We start from the raw sequence: 26,523 nt of genomic DNA on the forward strand, positions 1-26,523 counted from the left end.
GGCTATTAATATGTATGTGAGGATATAATATTTTATCCTGTAAAAGGGGACTTAGTCGCAGCAGTAAATGATACAAACTAGAAATCTTCACGTGAATGTGCGAGAGGGGGTTGCATTCAAATGAACTCTGACTTCATTGAATTAATGTAGATAGATGGAAGAGAGAGAGGGAGATGGCAAGGGAGCTGATTCAACAGATCAAATGTCTCTTTTTCTACCGAGAATCGCTGGATGGGCCCGGCCCCCAGAGCTAGTGATTAATTAGTGCATGAATCTGGATACCGTTATTTGATTAGACCAATGGCAGCCTGTCACACCCACTTCCTAGTTTCCAACAAATGACATTTTCTATGGGGAGAAGGGGTTCAACTCAGGAAAAAAAACTATAGCATTTTTAATAATGCATGAGGGATTATTTATCTTGAAGTGAGAAACAGTTCAGGCAAATTGTTCTCCCAAGTAAATTACGTTTACATATGGCCAAAGGCAAGTGAAATCTCAAAGGCTTTTGCGCACAGTGCCAAATTATCCAGGAAGTAAACTGTCAAAGAACTTCTAATACAACATTTAATAGAAAAGCAGCAATAAAACAACATTTGAGCTCCATGAGATGAATTTGAGGCTGGAATCGGTGCACTTGCTCTTGCTTGCATTGTGAAGGTAGTTAGACAAGTTGGGACAAAGGTTTCACAGATTCAGAAATTAGACTAAATAAGCCATGTTGGGCTGCTGAATGACAGATAGTACCTCTGTAATGATGAATTCATGAGGTGACCACAGGAACGATCGTGACAAACCTTTCAAATCGACTTGATGGCTTTTGACACTTTGACCAATGATGCTGCAAAACACAATTAGCATTACTCATTATGACAGGACCCACATATGCATTCAGCACGCCAAATGAACAAGCCATTTGTTTCTCTTCTACTTGCGTTCACTGACACACATTTGAAGACATTAATTGGCAACACACCACGCAATTGCAAATTCCAGCAGAGGGGAAAGACTGATGGTGTTTTTTTGCTGGGCAGGCAACGTGCAAATGCAAGTTTCAAACCGTCAGTCAAACTGCCCATGATGCCTGGAGGGAAATTAGCTCTCAGTGTTAACAAATTAGCTCAGAGGGAAGACCAGATACAGTGCAGTCATACTAAACTACTGCAGCACACTGGATCAACATCATGTGGAATATTTTTTTTTTTTGGCTTGTTTGTTGTTTTTGTGTGTGTGTGTGGTGTGTGTGTGTGTGTGTGTGTGTGTGTGTGTGTGTGTGTGTGTGTGTGTGTGTGTGTGTGTGTGTGTGTGTGTGTGGGGGATACATGCAACCATTCATTACAGAGTAGCGTTGTATTGCTTTTTTTCTCTCCTACGCTAACAGTGTATCGACACCATGAGAGTTATTAACTGTGAAAGTTAATAAATTGGTCGGTAGCGGGAGGGAAATCTGCCGAGCACAGCAACCTCCTCCCCCCGTGTGATATGCTTCCACGAGATAGTAACCTCATGTTTGCGTACACACAAGTAACAAACACCAGCACCTTGCCATCACTCCATAAAGGCTTGATTCACATACTCAGAACACAGGGGTGAAGTGTCTTTCCATCCAGCCAGCACTTTCATTTAATTAATCACTACTTCAATTCATTAAGTGTATAGCCATGGCAAGAAAAAAAAGAAAAAATGGGAGGCAAGTCACCCATCAAGGTTTTGTGTTCAAACGACTAGTTTCTGAGGTCAAATCCACTCCAGCTTTCTGCCAGTGATCCCAATCATTGATGTTCAAGTTTGTATTTGTTTAGTTTTTAGATGAGCTGAATTATTTTTGAATCAATCTGAATTAAAGGAAACTTTTGTTTGAAAAATAATTGCCTTTACTAGTTTCTTTTAATGGCCAATGTGGAACAAATATTGGTTGTTTCCCAATTTCCCTTCCCAAAGTGTAAACAGAGCAGAGGTGTGTGTCCTGCTTCCGATCAGAGAAGCCGTTTTGTCGATGGTTCAAGCCGGAGGTGAGTCTGTGGAGCTGGCAGCTGCCATGGCAGCAGCTCCTGACAGCGAGCTGGGCTTTGTTCAGCTCCCGTCATGTCTGACATCATTTTGCTATTTCCTCTCTTTTCATTGCCTTCTCCCTCTTCCCTGTAACCCACCCACACATGCAGGCATCACTCAGGGGAACATCTCAACCAGGACTAATGCACCTTGGCCCTCACCTACTGTAAGGAGCCTCCCAGGCTAAAATGAACACAATCCCTGTCACACACACACACACACACACACACACACACACACCGAGGACATTCACAAATACACACGACTCAACATGCCCCTAAAGTAACACATGCCCCGATTGTAATTGAGGTCAAAGAAAAGAAACAACGGGCTGATTTTCGTCTCGTGTGAGGAGAAAGAGGTCTTTTCCTCCCTCTTCTTCTACCACACATCATCAGATAAAATTGCCTGAGAGCACACTGGAGGCAAGAGCTTGGCTAAATTTAGCATTGCAAACTGAGAACTGCAAGTGGAACCTCGCTAATCTGAACCTCTCAGGGATTTGAGGTTGTTCAGCCTCCAGACAAGGAAAACACAAGAGTACAGGGGCCTTGCATTCACTATGAAAAAAAACATGCACGCTTTCTAAAACATCCTGAGGGAGCTACTTTGGTGTTAAATTGGTGATACTTCTTTCCGACTTCTCAGCTAGACACTTTCATGTAAGACTTGGTGTATTTTTCTAAAAGGTACCACTCTTAAAGTAAAAGTAGCAATAGCTCAATGTTAAAAGGCTGAATTACAACCAGCACCATGTATACATGGTATTATTAATGGTGCATCAACATGTAAGCTGCATTTTGTGATGAGTTGTTTTTAGTAAAATTTGACTTATTTGCTTGTAACACAGCATTCATTTATTTAATAAAGACTTTTTGTCAAGTTGTAGACAGTGTATTTGTTCTTAATTTTCTTTAATCACAATTTGCATTTTTTGCTTACTTTTATTAGAACATGATTTCCTTCAGTTTGTCTTTGTGTAGCAGGTTAACATATACACTTCACACTACAATATACCAATACGGTCCAATTTAGAGTATACCTTCACATCCCTCACATCACTGATTGCACTTAATGTATTGCCATAGCAACATACAATATTGAACACCCTCTTGGAGCTCCTTTCACACAAAATACAGCACAGGCCGATGAAAGAACACCTAGAAAATGCTTTCTCTTGTAATGAATAGGAAACAAGGCACTATTGCTGTCTGAATGGATCCCAGGGGCTTTGCTCATTATAGTCTTATTATAGTGCAACATTAAGTGCAAATGGAGCTGAACCCCAGCACTAACATACTGGCCACCAGGTTACCACCATCACAAGCAAACTGATAATATTCTGCTTTGGCATAACATGATGTGTGTCTGTTGATCAGCGCGATAGCAAAAAAAGAAATAAAACAAAGCACTTAATCTTAGATGACCACAATCAGTTTACAACACACCACCCACACTACGTCAACTGTACATACAAAAAACAAATGTGTTTTTCAACTTGAAAGATAGTAACATAATTTACATAAAACAGAAGATTGGTTGGGTTGTTGATGAAATCTTAAGTTCCTTGACCGTTTCTCATGAAGGTGTATGAAAAATGTAGCCGTGTTTGGAATTCAAGGTTGTGGGAAGGAAGGATGAGCCTTTTTTCAATTTCTCGCCATTTGAAGACAAAAACAGGAAATTGAAGCTCTCTTTCGCAGCGTCCCTGCTTGCATTCTACTGCACCCTCCGTATCCTCACACAAGGTACATACTCCATGAATTACATTGTACTGATTTGTTTTATGTTGCAGAGCACATTTGGAAATGAGCCTAAGCCAGTTTTCTTTTCCATATTTCTACTTGAAGAATTTTGACTGCAGTGTAATATCCGAGGGGCAAAATGCATGAATTAATACAAATTAAAGCTCAGCGCTGTAATGTTTACCTACATAATGAAGAACAGGAAATTATTTTAAATTAAAATGAGATTTCATGCATATGCATCCGTTATGTTTTTAGGTTAACAAAGACATTACCTCATAATTCTGAAATGTGTGTGCCAGTGAAGCCACGTCCATGATATCAAGCACTCCTACTTGAGTGTTATTGCAGGCATTTCCATACAACCAGTCACACAAAACTAGTTTAAGCTGTACACCTCCACAAAAAATCCCTGAAAGGTATTATTCAAAACGGCATTTGAATGGGTATAGATGACAGTGAGATGATGAGGGGAAGCAGATGGGGGTTGGGTGTGGGGGTTTGCCCTATATACACTGTAACAAACCAAAGGGTGGTGCAATCTCATATGCCGGGTGGCATCAGCAGATTAAGGGCTGTTTGCATCTGTACTTTAAGTATCTGCAAGCTGCTTCTTTTCTTTTGTCATTTGTTCATCCTTACATGTATTTTTTGTATGTGCAACTGCCCCTTAATACAACATGCATCGAGTTGGGGGACAGGAAGCGGGAGGGGTCTCCCGAGGGACACGCTTCTATCTGGGGAATACACCTACACGGAACACCGTTTAAGGAGGACCATTTAAAAAAAGGCCCTTTCTTGCTCAGTTGCACCTCCTTTTCCCTGAGCTACAAAATGACTAGCTAGGTGTACCACTGATTCAATCATACGCCAATTGTCTCCCAGCATCCCAGCCTGTCCTATGGGATAGTGCGAGCCACCTCACAGGTAATTTCAGTGGTTCATACTGTACATCTTTAGGAGGTGCCTTTCAGAAGGGTCACTGACTCCAAATTTTATTATCCAAATTTGGGAAAAAGAAAAATTGATTTCAGAAAGAAGCAGACAAAAGGGACTACACGATGCATTTGAAGGATGTATTCAGGATGTTGAACGGATTTAGCAATAAAAAAAAAGGTTAAAAAGATAAAAGCTAAAGCACAAGTGAACCACCACATCACTTAAAGTAGTACAGCTGTATAGTAGATACATATAACATATAGATATAGATAGATATTGTCAGACCCTGGGCAAAACTGGCCAATGCTAACTACGATCGACAAGTCTGCTTTAGAGGGGCTGTACTAAAGGGTCATTTGTGTGAGCTTGTGCCAATGCTCAATGGTTGGTTAGCACACTCAAGAAGTTGAAGTTAACGAAGCAGGAAAAAGGGATAGGAGTGTGTGTGTGTGTGTGTGTGTGTGTGTGTGTGTGTGTGTATATATATATATATATATATATATATATACACATATACACATATACATATATATACACACACACACACACACACACACACACATATATACACACACACACACACACACACGGTAAAGGTCAAAAGTGAACATAGAAGGGTTTAAAAAAAAAAAAAAAAATTGGGCTCCTGGGAAAAAGTGTTGGATGAAGAAAATAATGTGAAAAAGGAGATTCTTCAACCACCCACAGAGTGCTAAATAATCTCATTCCCATGTATACAATCAAGGCAGTGGTGCTGAAATTTGCCTGGTTGGCTACGCTACATCTGAGACACACAGCTAAGATGTCTTTTGATCGTCTTTCTTTCTGTATTCAACATGACAGGTACCAGACATGGGTTTAGTGCACTGAGATAATGAGCGCTGAATATGTATGAAGCTACATCTGCGTGGTGCCCACGCATCAAATCATCCGACCGCAACTCTTAACATGTGGCATATATTGGACTCTGACAACAAGCATAAGAAGCATGAAATAGAAAGGAATGCAACAGTTTTGGCAAAACGTGCCATGTGGTTTCACACAAGCAGGAGCTATCAAGCGTGCTACAGTCACACATTGAGATAGCTTTGCACCTAAAAAATATATATATATTTCACTGAGAAGTTTCAGAGGATGTGTACAGTTTAAATGAAGACTGCTGCAAAGCATTCAGAGTTCTTCATAAACACGCATCTAAAACTTGAGTGTCATGATCATCGACTGAGTTTTATCATTTTGCTTTAAGATACAGCAAAAAGTGCTTCCCCTTTGAATACAAGTATGGGTTTTCACTTCCTTTATTTACAGGATGATGACATAGTAAACACATGCAATTGATGCCATGGCTTGTCATGCAATCTTCAAGATAGGTTAGGCTACTTGTAAATATCAGTTGGCATTACTGCCAATCCATTTAACACACTTATGTCATGGAAAAAGCAGCAAATGGGCGGTTAAAACCAGGAGGTTAAATACAGACCTCCCAAGGGTGGACCCCGTGATCTTTACCATGACCTCTTTAAAAAAATACCAACCATTGTATTCTGCAGGGGGGCAGCATGCAGCTGAGGAACATCTGCAGTGGTCCTAGGAAAATGACCCATTTCGTTTGATGCCGTTCCTCGCTGTGGAATGACATTGCTCACTCTGCCTCTCCAGTTTCAACCTTTTCCTCAGTCAATCTCATGGCAGAGAAAGGAGAGCATTATCACAGTGAAAAAGGATCTCCTAACCCCCCTCCTTCTCCTCCACCCGCCACCAAATGAGGGGCAGTGATCACGGAAGCGTGTGTGTGTGTGTGTGTGTGTGTGTGTGTGTGTGTGTGTGTGTGTGTGTGTGTGTGTGTGTGTGTGTGTGTGTGTGTGTGTGTGTGTGTGTGTTTTAATATGTGTGTGGAGAGTGGGAGTGCACCACTGGGGAATGTGCACCTGCAATTTTTCTCATTTGACACAGTTGGTCTTTTGTAGGGTCCCGGGCACAGGGAGATGTCTGTGAAAGTTATGGCTCCTGCCCTTTACCCCACCTCCCAAAAAAAAGACATCTTCACTATACTATTCTCTATCTCAGTTTGGAATAGTCTATGTCAAGAATTTGTGAGCGAGTGTGTGTGGTGGGACATATTTAACAGACACACATATCTTATCTGAGTTGAAAGCTACCAGTACAACAAGTATATGGTTATTATATTATATAATAACAATGTCAGACAATATTATTTAAAATAGAAAAACAAACGCAAACATGTTTACCCAAACTGTCCCTCGCTGTTTACACACTTGTTCAAGTTTGACCTTCCATGCCAAGTTTTTTCTGAATGTTTAGATTTTCTGGCCGCACCTGACTTGCCATGAATTCAGCAATTAATTTGGCAAATATAATGTCATCATACTCAATACCAAATTATCTTTTTAAGCCAAGGGTCAATTGTGTATTTTAGGGAGTATGTTTGGTAGGGATACCAGCGATCAAGCCTAAACTGATGATTCCTCCCGTGTTCGACGGCTGTGGTGCGAGACTAAAGCCAAGCAGTGAACCCCAGAGTCTCGATGCAGTACATCTGCACGGTATGTGGTGGCTAATAAGGAAGATTTGTGTCTCAACGTGTGGGAAGGCTTAAGAGAAGCAAGATAAGAAAAGTGTTTTTGTACATCTCTGTGCTGTGCGCGCAGCACATTAAATACATAAACCACAGTGTATTTCCCTTCCTGTGAAAAGCATGAGACCTGTAGACTGCTTGACCCTGGCATCCATCCAAACAGGGATCCAGACTGAGGAGCTACCATTACTCCCGCGCTATCCATTCCCCGCTCTCCTTCCTTTTATTTTAATGAGAGCACAATTAATAAGGAAATGGAACAGCTTCCTTCACAATGAAACCCTTCTTTTGTCAATGGCTGTATTGAATTCCCCTTCAAGGCCACTGGGCCATATTGGAGGCCATCTCCAGTATCGCCCCACCTCCCCCACACCACCACTGCCTTTCTGTTGCTTGCTCCCTCTCTCGCTTATCCTCAAGGTCTCATGAGCTAATCTGTGCCACAGTATCATTTGATCCCACCCACCCCAACCCCTTTACTCAAAATGCAGACTTTACAATACTTCATATTGATTTCCTGAGACAAAATCACCAGTTACTGTGCATGCTTGGTTTGTTCAATGGCAGTGCTGAGGAAAGAAAGAGCAGGGTCACACACCATCTTGCCCATAATTGTTTTTTTGCGCCATCTGTATGGACTAGTTATACGCAAATGCTATCAGAGCTTTAGTATTCTTTGGCTGTGTATGGATACATTAAAATTCACCCGATTGCTTGAGTGCTGCACAAGAAAAGAAAGATCAAAAGGTAAACAAACTAATTAATCCCTTACCCCTTTTAATTTTCAATGATTACCTTTGTTGGTCAAATAAAGGTGCTATCAGTTCACCTCGTCCTCTGAGTCAAACAAACAATGGCCTCTGTATTTTCTTCTGCAGTTCTCTAATGCCTCCAATTGTGCCTGATACATTCAACAGCAGCGACAAAGTCTGATGCAGAAAACAATACAAGACTATCATCAAAATGTACGAACAATGAGCAAATAAAAGCAGCAGCCAGTTGTTAGGTCTCATTGTATCGTTTTAAAATAATGGTTAAAATAATATGGTCTTCATGTGAAGGCCTGCTTTCTTGTTCTGGTGACAGGGTGTGATTATGTCGACATTTTCATCAGCAGAAAGTGCTGATGAAAAAATCTGAGGCAACTGAAAAGCGCTTCACTGGTTGCTGTGGTGTGGCCTCTTTGTGGCAACACCTTACATAAGCTGAAGCAGATTTACAATCCCTTGAAATAAGATCAGCATGTCTCAGTAGGCACTAAACAATGGCACAAACACTACACCTTGATCAATAGTCTTAGCAAGTCAGAAAAAAGTGTGTCAGAGATCCAGCTACATCAATACACAACCACAGCTCCAACCCAAAGCCTGAACATTTTTGCAATGCAAGATCTTTCCAAGAGACTCTCTTTGCTCTCTTTACTCCAATGCCTCAAGCATGTGATCTACTTATTTATACGCAAAGCAACATTCACATGTACAATATCATGTTTACAAATGCATTTACAACATGCAATTGCATCACAAAGGAATAGCATCCAATTTAAAAAATATATATTAGTCACATTTGTAATATAAAAAACAGTCAAAACATAAATTCGAATGACAGCTTAATTTAAATGGGCTTTGGAGTGTTGCATCACATTGACCAAACTGTATCTGTGATATTGGACTGTATACGTAAAGGAGATGCATATTTAGAGGGGAAACGAACATGCACACACACACACAAATCTAAATATCAGTTCCTTTTTATAGCAACATGTGGTTTATAATGGGGAGATTCTAATCCGAATAATTAGCGAATATGCATATTGTATGGCCTTGAGGCATGTTTTGCAATCATGTGCTGCAGGACCAACAATTCATCATGTGTGTGGGGGGGCTTCGACAGCCTCTCTGTGTTTCACTCACACACTGTCATACCCATGATCGAACAAGCCTGATGGTGGAAACCGAGCTCATGGGGCCAATCCTACGAAGCTGAAGAATTTGCATACACAGCACTGTGATGTTGAACATTACAACATGTAATAATCTGCCCAGTCTTTCACAACACAGACTGTGTCATCAGAATCCAAATGTGTCACACATGCAAACATATATGCAGAGGCATTGGATATATTTTACAGAGTGGGATTAAAAGCATATGTTCTGCGTATACATTTCACAGTAGGAAGGAAAAAGTAATTAATTTCATGAATTGAGCAAAGAATAGGTCACTGCTTTGTCTCTCTGCGTGGGTTGTGTTTGCCCTTCCTGCTCCTCACATTCCACCCACGCCCCAAATTACTGCCCGAGCCCTGCTGTTATGCTGTATGGGAAACCCTGTGGTATTGCACGCCCACCATTTTTGCCCTGTGAGCTGGTCCGCAGGGTTATTTAGCCACTCTCTCCATTCCAGACACCACAAACGTGCATGTGCACTACGGACACGCGCACATTATGCGGTCTAATGTAAACTAACATCCACTGCCACTTGACCTTGCTGTCAATATCTATCCTCATTAAACACCATTCGGCCAGCTGCAAGTCCACTTTAAATGGCATCATTCAGTGCTTACCAAATTATGCCTGTGCAACTGGGCTCAGTGAATGGAGAGTCTAATTCATTTATTTGGAAGATATACACAGGTTCCAGTCCGGACACCTATAAAACATGCTGCGGCATTTAACCCCACCCTGCCATTCTTAATGTTGCTGTCATCCATTTCTCTTGGGTTGCAAGTTCTGACAGCAATTTGGCAATGTCTACTGGTGCCATGGGCAGCAAAGGCCATTCTTTTATTCCCCCGATCAAGCAGGTATTGATTTTTCACTCATTATAGAAGAGCATAAAATGAGACGGGATTTCTGCGAGCCATGCACACAAATTGTTACGTGGAACAACATGGAAGTGAGGACTGAAATTGAATACAGAGAAAAGTGGATTTGAAACTAAATAATATTTACTTTAAAATCTAACAATTCTATTCAAATAAGAAACCATGTCCTGAACAAACAAGACCTGCTAGATAGAAAGCATTCAGAAAGAAGTCATGAAATAAATTGGCATCTGAATGACAACTATGAAGGCCACCCTTAGGGTAGGTATACAATAACTATTTTCTTTTTCCCATAACTGAAACACTATTATCTGTTTCCAGGAAACCTTGTGTGGCTTATGGGAAAAACATAATCCATTTTCAGAAAAAAGATTTGGGAATAAAAAATAAAAATAAAATGTTAAAGCATTAAACCCAGAGGGTTTTTTATACATATCCGCAAAACCATTCTTATATTAAAGTCAAGGAACATAATTATCTGAACTTTGCATTTTGCAAGGAATAAATTGCTTCATCATTAGATTAAAATATATAGTCCTCAACTTAGAGCTTTCCAAGCCGTGCACAAAATAAAGTTATTTTCAAACTGCATCTCTATTGTCTATCATGCCGATACTTGAGACTGAAGGGAATTATGTTTATCATCATCATCATAATGTATAGTGTTATATTTTCAGTACAGATCAAGTGCAGTGACCGTGTACCGAGGACGCACTAAAGTCAAAAGGCACAAGCGGATGTTTTCCTGCCTGTGCCCATTTAGTACTTTCCTGGCCTTGCCTTGATATTTATTGTCCCAGTATGGGCAGTACATTCCAAGCTCCAATTTGAGCGATGTCGCACACATTTCCAAACCCTCGTCCAGTGTGAACGAGGCACACTATCTTGCATAACTGGCACTGGGCTCTTACGAGACACAAACAAGGTTGAAAATAAGAGTTTTCAGCTATGCTAGTAGTGTGAATGTCAATATGAGCCGGTCTTCCATTTAGATTCAGACTGAAATATTACTATTGGATAGATAGCTGTTAGATTTTGTACAGACATTCATGGGTCCCTGAGGATAGATTATAATGACTTTGGTGATCCACTGACATTTCCTCTAGCTTCACCATGAGGTTGACATTCATATCTTTAAGTGAAATATCTTAACCAGTATGGGATGGGTTACCATACCATTTGGTTCAGACATCCATGCTCCATCCTCTGGATGAATTGTGATCACTATGATGATCCTGGACATTTCTACGAGCAACATCATTGGGTCAATTATTTGATTCCAAGTATAGCCATCTGTTTTCAGTTAGTTTCAATTAAAACATAAGCATGATAATACACTCGACCAGGATAATGATAAAACAGTTAGTAAGGTAGTTTTTGTTATTGGTTGGGAATCAGCTGGTAGCCGAGATTGGGGTACAATGCATAAGTTGCCCTGCAAAAAGTTTCCCCAAAATTCTTGGCTCACTTCTTTAACTTGTATGACACCTCAACACCTCAAGGCTACGATAATTTCAGCTTTGTTTACTTTCAGCAGAGTAAAACAATATTAATGTAATCCTGTCCTTAATTAACCTTCATCAAACTTTCTGAAACTAACGTCATATTCATATGCATATATAATTTACTGCTATCTGACTGTACATTGTGCACTGCAAATTAATGATTGACACCCACCCACTCCAAAGCCCACTTATTTTTAAAGCTTTAGAGGCATCTCACAGCCACAACAAAACAGTACATGCCTCAGTGGGCTCTACAAAGAACTTTCGCCCGCTTTGAAATATGAGCACAAATAAATCATTTGTTTAATTAATTAAGCAAATTAGGCAAATCCAGGGACGCCTTCGCGGATGGAGTTTGTGCCCTGGCACAAGGAGATTAATTAAGTGGATCCGTGCGGGAACAGTGAGACTGACGTTGGAGTTTAATGCACTTGTTTGGCGACAGTAGATACAACAATCCTTAGTACACTGGTGCAGATACCTCAGAGTGAGCAACAGAGGGTGTTTGGAAGGTGCATGTTGGCTTGAATTTAACTTTGTGGACGTTCTGCAAAGGAGTAAGAGCATGAATGAATGAAAAAGGGAAAGACAAAAGCAAGATATATATATATGAATATATATTTTTATATATATATATATATGAATATATATATGAATATATATATATATATGCACTTATATATATATGAATATATATATATATATATATATATGCACTTATATATATATATATATATATATATATATATATATATATATATGCACTTATATATATATATATATATATATATATATGCACTTATATATATATATATATATATATATATATATACACACACACACACATTCTCTATACACTCTGTATTTCTTAGCCTCTCTTGCAGAATTACCACTTACCTGACATTTTTCTGAAAGCTACAAATAACTGCAAACACATACAGGCAGATGCGTCAGGTAGCCGCTGTCTCATTCATCCCTCATTACATACCTATCCCCACAGCAGGACAATATCTGCTTCAAGGCTTGATGTATGCACTTCCATCTGACCATGAAAGCTTTCATCTCTTGGATTGGTTCACGAGTTGTCATCCATTATAGCCGTTCTGCCTCAGATTCCATGTGGTGGTATTAAGTGGAATGAATACAAAATCCTTTCTGGAGCATTTTACATGCACAGAAACACATGATTAATGTGCTGCTCAGGCATGGCCAGAGTGTTTGGGACATTGCTTTTTCATTGTTATTCACAGTAACCAAAACAATGACAAGAGTGCATTTTACTTATTTTTCAACCCAGTGACAGCATCTGCGATACAACTTTTATATTAATCTTGCAAGACTTTGTCACTATACTTCCAAACACACATACACAAACACACCAAAGTTGCATCCCCACCCACACACAGACACAAATCCCCCACCTCTCCTTAAGCTGCATTCTATCATTGACTTTATTTTATCACGCTTGTCCAGAAATATTCCCCCTTTTCCTCAGACAAGTGTAAAGTGTCAGACAGTTGGTTATGAGTTGACATACAAAGGAAGACAAGAAGGACAGGACCCCGTGCAGCTCCAATTGCAGACTCTTGGCGAGCGTGGTATGTGCACGTGTGTGCAATTTCATACACACGTGATGTGATTATTTTGTGAAACTTGGCACGCCTGTCAGAAGAAAAGTGATATTCCCAGTGTTTGATTCTATTCATATGAACATACCTGTGCCTGACTGAATAAAGACAAAAGGGACGGTGGACCCCAAAGTAGGCCAGCATCCCCCGGAGTACGCATTCCCAACACTCTAAGGGAGAAACATGCACAATGACATCGTGGTGAACATTAGCACTAAAGCTTCCCCAGCTGCAGAACAATTCACTGGCAACAGCTGGATGTGTCTGCTTATAGCATCAGGGTTTGGGTATTAAATGATTTGCTTTTCTTACTAAAACTGCCAAATGATTTACTTGGGATGTCAACCACTTCATCTGGTGTTCAAACAAGCCCAAAATGCTTAAATGTGGTTCCTTTAGCCCATTAGTTACACCACCAAAAACAGAGACTCGATGGTGTCAGCTGCACCTATTCCTACGGGGATCAATGAGTGATCGATTATTGTGTATGAGGAACAAAGCAGAATGATGAATTTACAGGACTGTGCAGCTGTTTTTGAACGTTTTCGCTCGTTTATGAGAAATCATGCATGCTTTGCTGCTGCTGATTTTTTTAAACAGTCCACACTGCTTTTAAGATTGATGAATGCTTTTTCCTACCCTTTCAAACCATACCAACATACACTAAAAGCAATGGCAAGTTGGAGGGTAGAAAATACTATCACCAATACAAATGACTATGCTATAATTGGAAAAAGTAATATTGCACTTATTTGAAGTATACCAGCTTTGTGGGAATTGGGCTAAAATATACAAAACATAACTTGCTTCTTTCAAAAAGTGCACATTTACCTGCATCGCCATATAGTCCAAAGAAATAGGGACCAGTATTTCATCTCTACCACTTGGTCCTTACAATGCTAATATACAGTGATCAGTTATACAAAAAAAATCAAACGCCTAACTCACAGCAGAGCAAGAGACAAGAAAACGTTATATTTCATGTAATCCAATAAACAAAGACTGTTATTGACAAGTCCTCGGGGCAGCGCTACTTCGTCCTTACTACTGGTCCTCTTATGTTGGACTGAGGGCAGACTGAACTCTCAGGAATAGGTGCTTTTACAAAACTAAATGCCGGGGACAGTTGTTAAGCATGTTGAACTGTCACTTTTTCACATTGTGTTAATGATGTGACTTAATTTTGGAAATGTTTTAACTTTCAATTCTGGCTAGATCTCCTGCACCTCACATTGCACCTTAAAATAACCCAGCTCTCATGGGGGGCACGCTTTTCAGACACATCTCTTAGATGTCCATCTCCTTTAAACCACTGCACATCAATCCCCCATGACACTTTATAATTGGACGAGGCTACAGTTAGGGTTTATCCAGCCATTGATATGCATTAAATCCCAAAACGAGATTAAATTTTTTTTGTTCCGATGGTGATTGAGGACAGTAAATTTCTAGTGAGACGACCGTGTACACTTTTGAAAACGCAGCAGTAAGAGAGAAGATTCACTCGGTGTAGGTCTAGAAATGTGTCCACGCTATGGGCTCGACATATCTGATGGACTGATGGATAACCATCATTAAAACTGACAAAATATATGGAGAGCTCATAAAGAGGAACTGAAAATGGAAAAGGAATTAATGATTAATAAAACATAAAAATCCATCAGCAGGTGTTGTTTTTAGTTTTTTACCAGTGTTAACATTGGTGAGCACGCATCGTGATGCAGTTTGCATTCAAAGGTAAGCTAAGTAGGTTCCACAACAGGAGTGGAGGCTAGCACTGATTCCCAATGGACATTATTTTCCATTCTTGTCATTTCAATAGCTACTGAATCATCATTAGCACATGACACACACACACACACACACAGGGTTTTAGTTCTACCGAAAATTCATTCCTCTTGACAACACAAATATTACAGTTTAAAACTGCAACCTATATTTCTCATCAGCTGCCCCGTAGCGTCTCGACCTGTGGTCAATAGAGCTCTTTTGAAATGCTTGAGAAAGAGAAATGCTTGACATATTGCCATCCCCTGACCTCTTTCTGTTGAGCATTAACCCAAAACTAACGAAGCCGGAAAGCGTGCCGTCATTCGTACTTGATGGTGAAGTCAGTTGTCTCCGCCCTATGTAGATATCGCAGCATAAAAAATATTTAATTAGCTGGAAATCTCCCATTAATGGTTTTAGCCATATCTAATTAAAATTGCTATGGGCTATTGCCCACTCCCAACATCCAAACCCTGCTTGATTGTGACCAGTCGCCCAATCCACACACACACACACACACACACACACACACACACACACACACACACACACACACACACACACACACACACACACACACACACACACACACACACAAAACTGAGTTCTTTTAATCGGAATTTAAATGACTTTATTTAGATTGCCTCTGAAACAATTCACTGAAGGCCAAAGGGAAATGCTGCAGAACTACAGCGGTCTCCGTTTACCGAGACGTAGGAAAAGAGAGTCCTCACAACTTAATGCGTGAAATGATAAAAGAAGTCATTTTAGTTTTTCCTCCTGCAATTCTCACTATACTAAACATGCACCACAAAGCCAAAGCGGTGTTAATGATTCTTTGAAAGCAATTTCAGTTCATTTCCTATTGCCAGGAGAGTGGGAGACTGAAACAGAAGGAAGAGGGACAGAACTAAAAATAGATATAAAGTAAGAAAAGTGGAGGGAAAAAAGTACCAGGTTCCAGTTTAAGGAGGAAAAACTGCTAGTTAGCGAGAGAAGATGGAGACGTGAAAAACTTGACAGGCATAAGTCAAAGGCTTTTATCTCAGAAACTGGCACTTATACAGCAAAAAGAGGAAATTCCAATACAGCTTCAAATCATGTCAGTCACAAACTGCAGTGCTATGTTGATGTCCCCACATCTGCTTCACATCGACACAAACACACATGCTCTAGTGAGCCAAACTCACCCAGAGCGGCTGGTGCGAAGAGGCTGGCGAAGACTAGCAGGCGTGCGGTCCACATGGCCTCCTCCTCTTACCGCCCGCTGCTGAAGGTCCCAGTTGAGTTCAGTCTTTTGCTGGCAAATGCCCAAATCGGGTGCTTCCTTTATGGCACAGCTCCTCCACTGCGCCACACTTCCCACAAGACCACAAGTTCCGTTGTTCTGGTGCCAGATGCAGTCCAAAATCTGTCAGAGGAATAAAAAACAAAAAACATACATGTTAGCTGAACAGAAGACTTTAAATGAATGGGTTATTTGTTCATTTGCAGGAACAATTTGTCTTGTCCAGTAAGAAACACAACAGATGGACGCACCATGGCTTTATCATCCTTGTGCGCAGCCCTTATGGCATCATGCCTTTCAAGTTATCATCAAGTGACATGATGCAAGTTGCTCAATCTCCAATAGACTGAACTCCTACCGGGTGAGATCAGCCAAAGACTAAGAGGGTGAAAAACACAAAATGTATTTTGGGATGTTCTGTTGACGTTTGCTCATCAATGTGTTAACTCCTCCAACTCACCGGCAAATTACTCCCACAGAGAGACAAGCCTAGGCAATGAAGTGCATGCTGCTTTGTGTGCGTATGGGACACACGCCTTTACCCATGGGCTCCAGACCTTGTGTGTATTCCTGCAAGGCCTGATGGTAATTGACATAAGAAAAGCGGCAGTGTTTTCCCTTTCCCGGGGGCATGAGCTTGAGTTTTTGCACATGTGAATGTATTTGCACGGCCTAAGAAATGACTACTGTGCACGCCGGCTTCCATTTAAAATTCCAGTTAACAAAATGGCCAACGAGATCTTCTCTGAGGAGCTGATTGAGCCAGAGCTTCCTTCGGCCTCTTCTCATGTGCCATTACCAGTGAACTCTTGACACTGGATGAAGTCATCCCTAAGCTATTGCTTGTGGAAATAAATTCAAAGAACATGACATGTGATGCATATGGTTTTAGCCTGTGACTGCTGTGAGATCAACACTTGTCGATGTGGATGTATCATTATTCACAAAATAGTGTGTGAAAATTTGCAAATCCACATCAAATAAGTAACGTATGAATAGAGAAAAACACTTTTGGATGAGGACAAAGCATGGTTTTATCTATATTCTGATGAGATTTTCTGATGGAGATGATCTCCATCAAACCCATATCATGATATTAAGGTTAAGTCAGCTTTAATGATTAGGTAATCCAAACCCCTTGATTATCCACCATCAACCATGATCTCCTACAGGAATCTAATCTCCTGCAAAATTATACAAGCCAAAGAGTGCGCACATGGCCACCATCCTCTACACAAGCATTATCCCTGCACATCGGGCATTCCATACTGCGTTTGACATCATGGGGAGGTAATCCCATTATGGGACATCAGAAATCTGGGTTACAAAAAGTCAAAACGTGGGCACAGCATCAAAGGACAAGGCACTGGGGAAACTGACCGTCATCAACATCTCAAATTACACAGACACTACATTTGAAATACACTTTTATCAGACTTTACATTCATGCATGGAGCTATGCTTCCTCTGTTCCAGGGACATTTACCCATCTCAACATCTAGTTACTAATTCCCATTCAAAAATCCTAGATTAGAGCAATCAGATTTTTTGGGAGCAGATATTATTAGGTTTAAGAGATGGGGAAAAAGCCTTTTTTTTCTGCATAAACAGAACATTTGGGCAATATTAAGAGGTATGTGTGCTCATCAGTAAAGGCCCATCAGCACAGTGCGTGGACACACACACGCACACTTTAAGATGCGAAAGCGTATATTCGATCTAAGAAATATCCTTGTTAGTAAACAGTGCTTTTAATAAAACGCTCTGACAGCTGCAGGAGAGCTGAATTAAATACGACATCAAATCAGATGCTGTGGCTCCCTTGACAAAAAAACACATTATTGCAAGAATAATCACATTTAAATACACTGTCCAAGCGGCAAATTAGACCTGAAGTTTATGCTCCATGAAAATTTCTAAATTGTAGATACAGACTCAAATGGATGCACAGGCAACAACATGTTGAAAATGTATATTAGACACGACAGTCTTTCACTGATTTACATGGTTTGCCAGTTGACGTATTGCTTTTTTATTTGTATTTGTTTTTCAGGTTTTGCACCCAAAGTGTAAAAAAGTAGCAGAGATAGGGACTGTTTCTCCTGCAGAAAACAATGAGTGCTTGTAGCTCGCTGTGTGTCGCCGTATGCGAGTGAGACTATACGTGCCATATCTCACAGTATAACCGATAAAGCAGCAACTACTTGCACAGGTGTTACTTAGAAATTATCATATAAAATGAAAAACACTTCACTATCACAGTCATTAATTTGCTCTCAAAAGAAATGTGTGGGCTTAGGTACAGGAACTGCTATCAACCGCCAAAAGAACACATCATAAAATACATATTTATGAGAAGGGCTTGGACCCGGTTCAGAGAAGAAGAAGAAGAGTTAAAAAAAAAAAAAAATGTAAAAAGAAAAAAATGAGCAATACAAAACTGAGCCAACTCGTCTTGTATTCCAGAAGGAGCCGTATGATACATTATGGTACTGACGTTTCAAGGGTACTCACTCTGAGGGGGATTTAGGATAACTCCCTTAGATAAGTTGGCCAACATTTAGCAGCGACCGCAGCTTGTTTTCAGCCACATCAAGGAGACTTCTTCATTACCGTCTCGCTGTATCCTGCAGAACTACTTTTTCTAATCAGTGATGTTGTTTTTGTTATTTTAGTAATCATGTGTGTGCCAAGGGGCCCAGATGAAACCTGACAAATCTAATTAATGGACTTTTCTATCTAGATAAAGCAAAACAGAGCCGGCTGACATATAGTACCAGCAATACTTGATGGAGGGTAAAATATGATGGCTCGCAGCAATCGTGTGACTTGGTGAAATAAACAAATGGGAGGCAAAGAGTGTTCAGGGAGATGAAACCTACTATAGTTAGATTTAAGTTTGTTCAATTACGGGTGCTAAAGAAAATACATTGGATTTGTTCTCACATGTAAATGTCAATTCAAATATATTCACTATTTCTGTGTGGTAATATTGTAAATGACAAAAACACCTGTAAAGGTGTTGGTACAGGATTACAAAGATGATTTACTACTAAACACCTCCCGCCATCTTGACATTGATAACACTCCCGTGCTCCTCAAATATACTCTTTTCATAGCAGCCATATTGACATGAAATAGCAGGCAAACACCGGTTTAATGAATGAAATTAATTAACAATCCGTTCCACTTAGTGTAGCAGAGCCTTTTCAGTGAGTCAACATGCACAATAGGCCCTTTTCACAGCAGCCATTTTTACCATGTCATTGCAGAGTAAACACAGGTGTAATTAATAACATTAATTATGGCCCAGTTCCATTTTGGTGGGCCCTGGTATTGTGCATGCTGGCTCAGTGGATAGGCTGTGACACACAAAATAAAATGGGACCAGAGTTCATTTGATCAGTTTCATAGACGTCTACCCTGCGATGACGTGTCAAATGGCGGCTGTGTAAAAGGCCCATAGCAGCACCCTGACTCTGTTTGACCTGAAGGGAACAGAAGGGCAATTACTACCTTTGGAAACACGTTTGTTTCCCTGTTATAAAATATGTAATGTTGTAATTAGGCATGATGTGGGACTGTGCTTCATCAATCACACAACACCTGAAATCAACATTTCTCAGGAGGGCAAGCTGGAAACCTAAACAAATTATTTTCAAAATCAAATGAAGAAAATCCTTATACCCTGTATACATTGGCATTTGGTTGAATTACCTGTCACTACGATAGTGTAATTTATCTTATGGAATTTTGTCGTGGGCCATTACCTTCTGTATATTTTAGATAAACCCTGGTGCCTTCTTGCTGTAAATTGTCTCTGGCTGCCTTTTCTTACTCTCTCAAACTGAGTGCAAGAGAGTTTGCCAGAAGTACAGTATGCCAATTGTTTTACATGCTTTTTACATATACTTTTCATATTTAAATACACAACTACCAGTTTACATATGAGTCAGTGTCTCCACTGGGGTTGCTGAACAGCAACAGCAAAGCTCTGGCTTTAAAAGAACAAGTCAAATCCCGGCTGAAAATAACTTAAAAATCATAAAAGGTCTTGTGATTATTGGAAAGACACTTTTTTTAAACTTGTTGATGGTTTTCATTGACTTATGCATTAATCCACCTGTTTTATCCCCTCCATTTCCTTGTATAATGGACTTAACACCATGTGACAGTGTATCGTAAACAACAATGAAACCAATCTTATCGAGTCATACAGAACATTAGGTGGGCAATATAATTAAACTATGTTACCATGCTAAATGTTAGCACTCAATATAATACAATAATAACCCAAAGTAAATGTATAGTATCCTGTGAACCACAATACAACCTTGGATATTAACAAGGTAGATACACTGACAAACTGGATATGATCATATTGCCAGACTGTATATAGCTATATAACAATACCAATGTGTTATTTCACAGTTTAAAGATTACACTAAAGACAAAAAAAAGCCCCATCATAAAATACATGGTTTTCTTCCCTGATATGGCAACAAATAATTGTTTTCATTTTCTCAATCAATTATCATTTGACTTAGTGACAAATGGCCATGATAATTTTCTAAAAAGGCCAAGAATACATATATTCCATTTTTAATTCAGATAAAGAATATCAAAAAGTACACTGAAGATTGAGAAATTTGACAATTACAAATATAAAATTGATCATCAAAAGGTAGCTCAAAAAGTGTCATTTTAAACCTTTTAAATGACATGGATGTCCACATGCAGCACTGCAGCACTGTTATCTTTGGAACCCGAACATAAATGGTAAGATAGCCGTCACACTGGTGCACTTTACCACCTGATGCCATTTCTCCATTTTTCTCTTCCTGACTTGAAGAAACCAAATATGATTTTCAATAATGCAGACACATTCCATACAATGCCAGTGCGACGAAGTGAAACTTGATCCTCAGTGTTATCTGATGGGGGACGTACTAAGTATGATGTTGCCAGTCACGCCTGCTCGATGCCCTCCCACGTAACACTATGTAATGAAGTGGTATCGCGTTACCGGGTTAAATACCATGTCTCAGATTTTCAACTGTTTCATGTCTAGATGCTTATCACACCAGTGAGGGGGGGCTTGGTAATTTTTAAGAGACAGACAGTGAGTGTGTTCATGCAAATGAAGTATCTCATGGAAAATGAATATTAATCAAGCACACTGTCTGCATACAGTTTGATAGATGAGCACTCACTTGGAAAGCGGAGATGAGCTGAGATGATTAAAAATCAAGATGATCCGTTCCTTCTGGAATTAAAGATTCTTTTTTTCCACTTGGTTGGACTTCCAAACCTTGCTGATGGTTTAAAATTGAGCGGTCAATGTTATGAGACTAAACACAGCAGAAATGTCAAAATCGAGCTTTCTAATGCAAGTTGAAAGGTGTGAAAAACTCAAGGTAAATGGAGAGTGCTCCTTTTAAGTCACCATGCACATCCCTGGAGCTTGACAACGTGAGCAGCAAAGCATTCACTCATACAATTGGTTTTCCACAAGGGACCCCAACACAGCTAGCCAGTGACAGGCAGATAATAGCGCTAACTTTAGCCGGCACAGTCTCTGAATGGTCCTCTATGATAGGCTTGTTGAGTGTGACTGATGGCTTGGGTTAAATAATAGGAGCGATCCTCCTCTCTTCCATGCGCATAAAGGTATCGCAAACCCTCCTGACACACAAAACACTTCCCGACTTCAAGACAAAAGAAACGCAAGGCATTAAAGAAAATGACTTGCAGAGACAATACGAACAAAAAAATAACTGCAAAACAAATAAAACATATTGTCATTACAAATATGTAAGAGTACAAAGGCATACGATAGGAACGGGTTCCATTCTCACAAAAGGAGGAAATAAAAGCACAAAGGCCTGAACGGACGTACAGTTGGGTGAATTAATGCAGACGGATGCATCGTTTATAGGAAGGGCAAATCTGCCTTGAGACAGTTCTCCATTATAATGCAAAACTCAGACACTCCATTTTCCACGTCTTCCTCTTCTATCCTCCCTCTTTTTCTCTCAGCATATCTTGCCTAATGCAGCACAAATGGATCCTAAACAAAGGAAGAAAGAGAAGAAGAGGAGGGGTAATAGGCAGTACGGGAAAGAAAAAAATTGGGAACGGGAGGAATGTAAAAGATTAAAGGATGGAGGACAAGAGTCTGGGAAGAGAGAGAGAGAGAGAGAGAGAGAGAGAGAGAGAGAGAGAGAGAGAGAGAGAGAGAGAGAGAAAGAGAGAGAGAGAGAGAGAGGCAAACCAGTGAGATGAATGGGAAAGACTGGCAAAAATGGATTTATAGATGATATGAAATAAAATCAAAAATAGACATGATATTTGAAGGTCATAAATTGTAGCGAGTGAATCCAACGTACAACCTTCACTTCAGCTGCTGTTGTTCTAAAGCAGGGTTATTCAATTAAAATTCAAAGGAGTTCTAGTGACTAAAATTCCCTCCTCGCAAAAGTCTGATCCTCAAAATGCCTGAATTGTGTCTTAAAGCTGACCTCTACGTTTGTCAAATTAAATAAACACGATACACCCCTTTATCAATTCACAATTTACTCAAGAACTGTACTTAAATTCATGATTTGAGTGTTTCCATTTTCTGCTGCTTCATACTGAGAAAACATTAGTTACTTTGCAGATAACACTATTAACTGAAAATATAATACATAATTATGTATCATAATGGATTAGGCTACTCGGTAGTATATACAATATTTTAAATTAGCTCCTTCTTTACCAGCTGCAAAATTAAATTGCTGCCCAAATTTTACAGTACTATAAGCTATATTTAGTATACATTAATACAATCAATCTAACCTATATATCAACAGAATTTTCTAAATAAAATAAACAAAAAGTGCCTCTATTAGAAACACTGCAAGCAGAGCTTCTCTTTTTTTCTACTTCCTTTCCTCGAGATGAAACAGGCCCGTGTCTGCCCTGCAGATTCTCAGTTTGAACAGGAGTCAGAGCCGTTTTTTGCATATGTAGGTGCTCATCGCTAAGCCGGGAACAATACTTGAGTTTAATATTGTTTACAGCGGAGAAAGCTGACTCACAGATGTAAGTCCATCCAAACCTGGTCAAGGTGTTCATTATTATTTCTGCTTGAAAAAGGAACAACAGCCTCAGGTTGCATGTGCATGGACTCCATGCTGTCATCTCTCTCTCTCGCTCTCTCTCCCTCTCTCCCTCTCCCCCTCTCCCCCTCTCCCTCTCATCTCACTACGCTGTTCTCTCAACCCGACTGTGCTCGCACGATGAGCAATCGATTTGATTGGCTAAATTGAGTGAAATAGGGCCGCATTAACTGGATTAGCTGCACTAAAAACACCCTTAGTAAAGCACAAAACCTTTACTCGGTCAGGGTCCTGACTACCATTTTGTGATGCCCACTATGCAAGTCATTATGTGGCCAGGCTTGATTTGGGAGGTGAGCTTTAAAGCAGCATGTAACACGACTGCAGAAGCCTAAACTGCATCACTGCTCTGGGAAAACTACTCCAAATGTCCGTCACATAATCAAACAAACAAAGAGATAGGGTATTAAAACACTGTGACCTCGAAGGTATTTCGAACGGATTTCTTTTTAGACAGCGGCATCAATGTATTGCCAATATAATATGCTTACAAGAGCAATTTTCCAAGATACGAGCTGACAGGATTGGCAGGGTTATGGATATGATGGATAGGTGGTGAAAAAATATGAAGTCGTTTTTTTTTTTGCCATGTTAGCACCGTAGCTCTCGGGATGGCAATGTCCGTCCGTCTCCATCAGTTTGGTCCAGACTGAAATATATGCAACTGAATGATTTGTTGTGAAATTTGAACTAAATTCTCAAGGTATCCGTGTTTGTTCACAAGATTATTCTTGATACCGTGCGATAATGTGATAATTAGCAGGAAAAAAAATGTGCAGCCAATATGAGGTTCACAATTGTAGTTTTAAGTGAACTGTCTCAACAACTAGTTGATGAATGGCCTAAACAGGCCATTTTTCAAGACAGCCAAGTCTGGAAACTATCTGCTCATAAAACGCCCTGCTTTTATTTTTATTTTACTTTTTCAAGTCTCAACTCCCCTGCATTTTGTATTCCTACTAACTGCATTAACATAATTTTCCAATAGACACTTCATTTCCTGCTAGATCTGAGGAGAGAGAGAAAATCACACACACACACACACACACACACACACACACACACACACACACACACACAAGCTTAGCTTCTGTATCAGGGGTATAGCAAATTCCAATGTCAATAACACTGATCCAATGGCGCATGCATTTCAATACCTGATGCTGAGCCAAGTGCACAGAATATAATGAAATCTTAAAACATGAATTGCAGACCGTCCCTAGACCAATGTGGTGCACATTTTCAACAATATTAGTAGTATTCTTAGTGCATTCTACACAAACTACAGATTACAATGCAAATTATCCCTTCCATCTGGCAATGCATGTCTGTTTGACCACAAATTGCATTGGTGCGTCTAGGTGGCATAATGATTGTAGAATGAGTGTTACTGATGGCAAGAATATGTTGTAAATGGTCTGGAAATGAGAGGTAGGACTGTGTCACAAGAAACCACAGTGGTCACGACCACAGGGAATTCAAATGGGTTCCACCTGGAATCCACTCACAGCTCAATTAGAGGCAGAGCGGGAGAGGAAGAGGAGGAGGGGGGGGGGGGTTGAACTAAGGTGTGTGTGTACTTTTGTATACAAAATGTTCAATTCATACACAGAAATTAAAAACTGCTTCATGGTCAAATTAACAAAGCAACTCATGAAAAAAAAAGAAATATGAGGAAAGGCAGACAGGAAAGTTGAAAACCCAATGAGGCAATTTCTATCAAATCACCACTGTGTCATTTTTTGCTTATCTGGAAGTTTAGTCTATTATTACATTAAAAAAGTTTCCCAACATAGCCATCATAAATGACCTGTCATAACAGACTAAGCAAGGCTGTTGAAGCAAAACCCCTCAATATGTCATTGCTTATTAGTGTAATTTTATATTACATAATCTCATTTTAAAGTTAGAGAAAAAAGGTTTGATTTTTTGATTTTATGAAAGAATCTTCCTCATTCAGACTTAGCCTTTCAAGCAAGATTATAATATATTAGAATAGAAAAGAACACTGAAATATATATATATATATGACATTTGACACTGTGTCCCAACAGCAAGTGCTTTACGTCATATTAACAGATCACACTGGAGTCGTTACCACTAAAAAGATGGACGAGTAGTATTTGCCATCTTCCAAACGTTTACTTTTTAAACAGAAAAATGTGTTGGGATCAAAATGGTATGCTGCAGTGCTGCATCACTCTCAGAAAGGAGCTGGGGACAAAATGCGCAAAAATATATAGTGTAATAGTTTAAAAGTATTTTTTCCAGGAACAAACATTTGAATATAATTTTTGGACCAATTTTGACAGCAGACATTTCCACGTCCAGTGTGAACCTGGAGTCGCATGAAGTAACATTTTCCAAAAAGCCATCTTAATATAACGAGTTACTCCATGTCGACGGTATAATTTGTGGCCAGTGCAGTGATCCACAGCGAACACTTGAGGGCCCTTTTATTGAAGCTTAACAGTTGACATTTTCATCAAAACATCGTTTGTTGTTTTTTATTGTGTGAAATGCCCCGGTCATAGCAATGTTCTGAATGTGCAAATATCAATATGAAAGTGTGAACAAATAATCAATGCAGCAATATATTGTAGTGTGTTTTGTTTGCAAGACACTATTGATTCACTGGCACAAATACTGAAATGCATTCTTTTGTGATCATTTCTTTGTCCAGCTTTTTACCTCTGACACTGTAAGCACTTCAACATAAAGTGAAATATACAATCAAAACGAATAATCCTGACTTTTTAGAAATGATTGTGTTGCATATTTACTTGTCATTGTGTTGCACATTTACTTGTCATACAAAGTACATTTCTGAAGCTGTGAGTCATAAGTGAATATGTCTTAGTTTGCTTCCAGCCCTTTAAAGTTAATATCATCATACACATGTTTGATAACTCTGCAAAACATTACTTATTGAGAGTGATGGTCTACATCAACGTATCAATGGAACTTGCTTTACCTGCATGAGCGTAATTCAGCCTACCTGAAAAACACTTTA

At 39.7% G+C, this 26,523-nt stretch overlaps 1 protein-coding gene across 10 annotated transcripts in view; it reads right to left on the reverse strand.

Moving 5' to 3' along the window:
- Positions 1-26,523, reverse strand: part of LOC137792478 (adhesion G protein-coupled receptor L3-like) — a 203,274-nt gene that overhangs the window by 122,392 nt on the left and 54,359 nt on the right. For all 10 annotated transcript variants that reach the window (XM_068588183.1, XM_068588189.1, XM_068588192.1 and 7 more), the window contains one exon: positions 16,250-16,470. In XM_068588183.1, the coding sequence (XP_068444284.1) occupies positions 16,250-16,304 (55 nt within the window). In that variant the 5' untranslated portion in view covers positions 16,305-16,470. The remainder of the gene's footprint in view (positions 1-16,249; positions 16,471-26,523) is intronic.

The sequence above is a fragment of the Clinocottus analis genome, unplaced genomic scaffold (assembly GCF_023055335.1).
Source record: "Clinocottus analis isolate CAN_PGR_092001 unplaced genomic scaffold, fCliAna1.0.p SCAF_21, whole genome shotgun sequence".
Lineage (NCBI taxonomy): Eukaryota > Metazoa > Chordata > Actinopteri > Perciformes > Cottidae > Clinocottus > Clinocottus analis.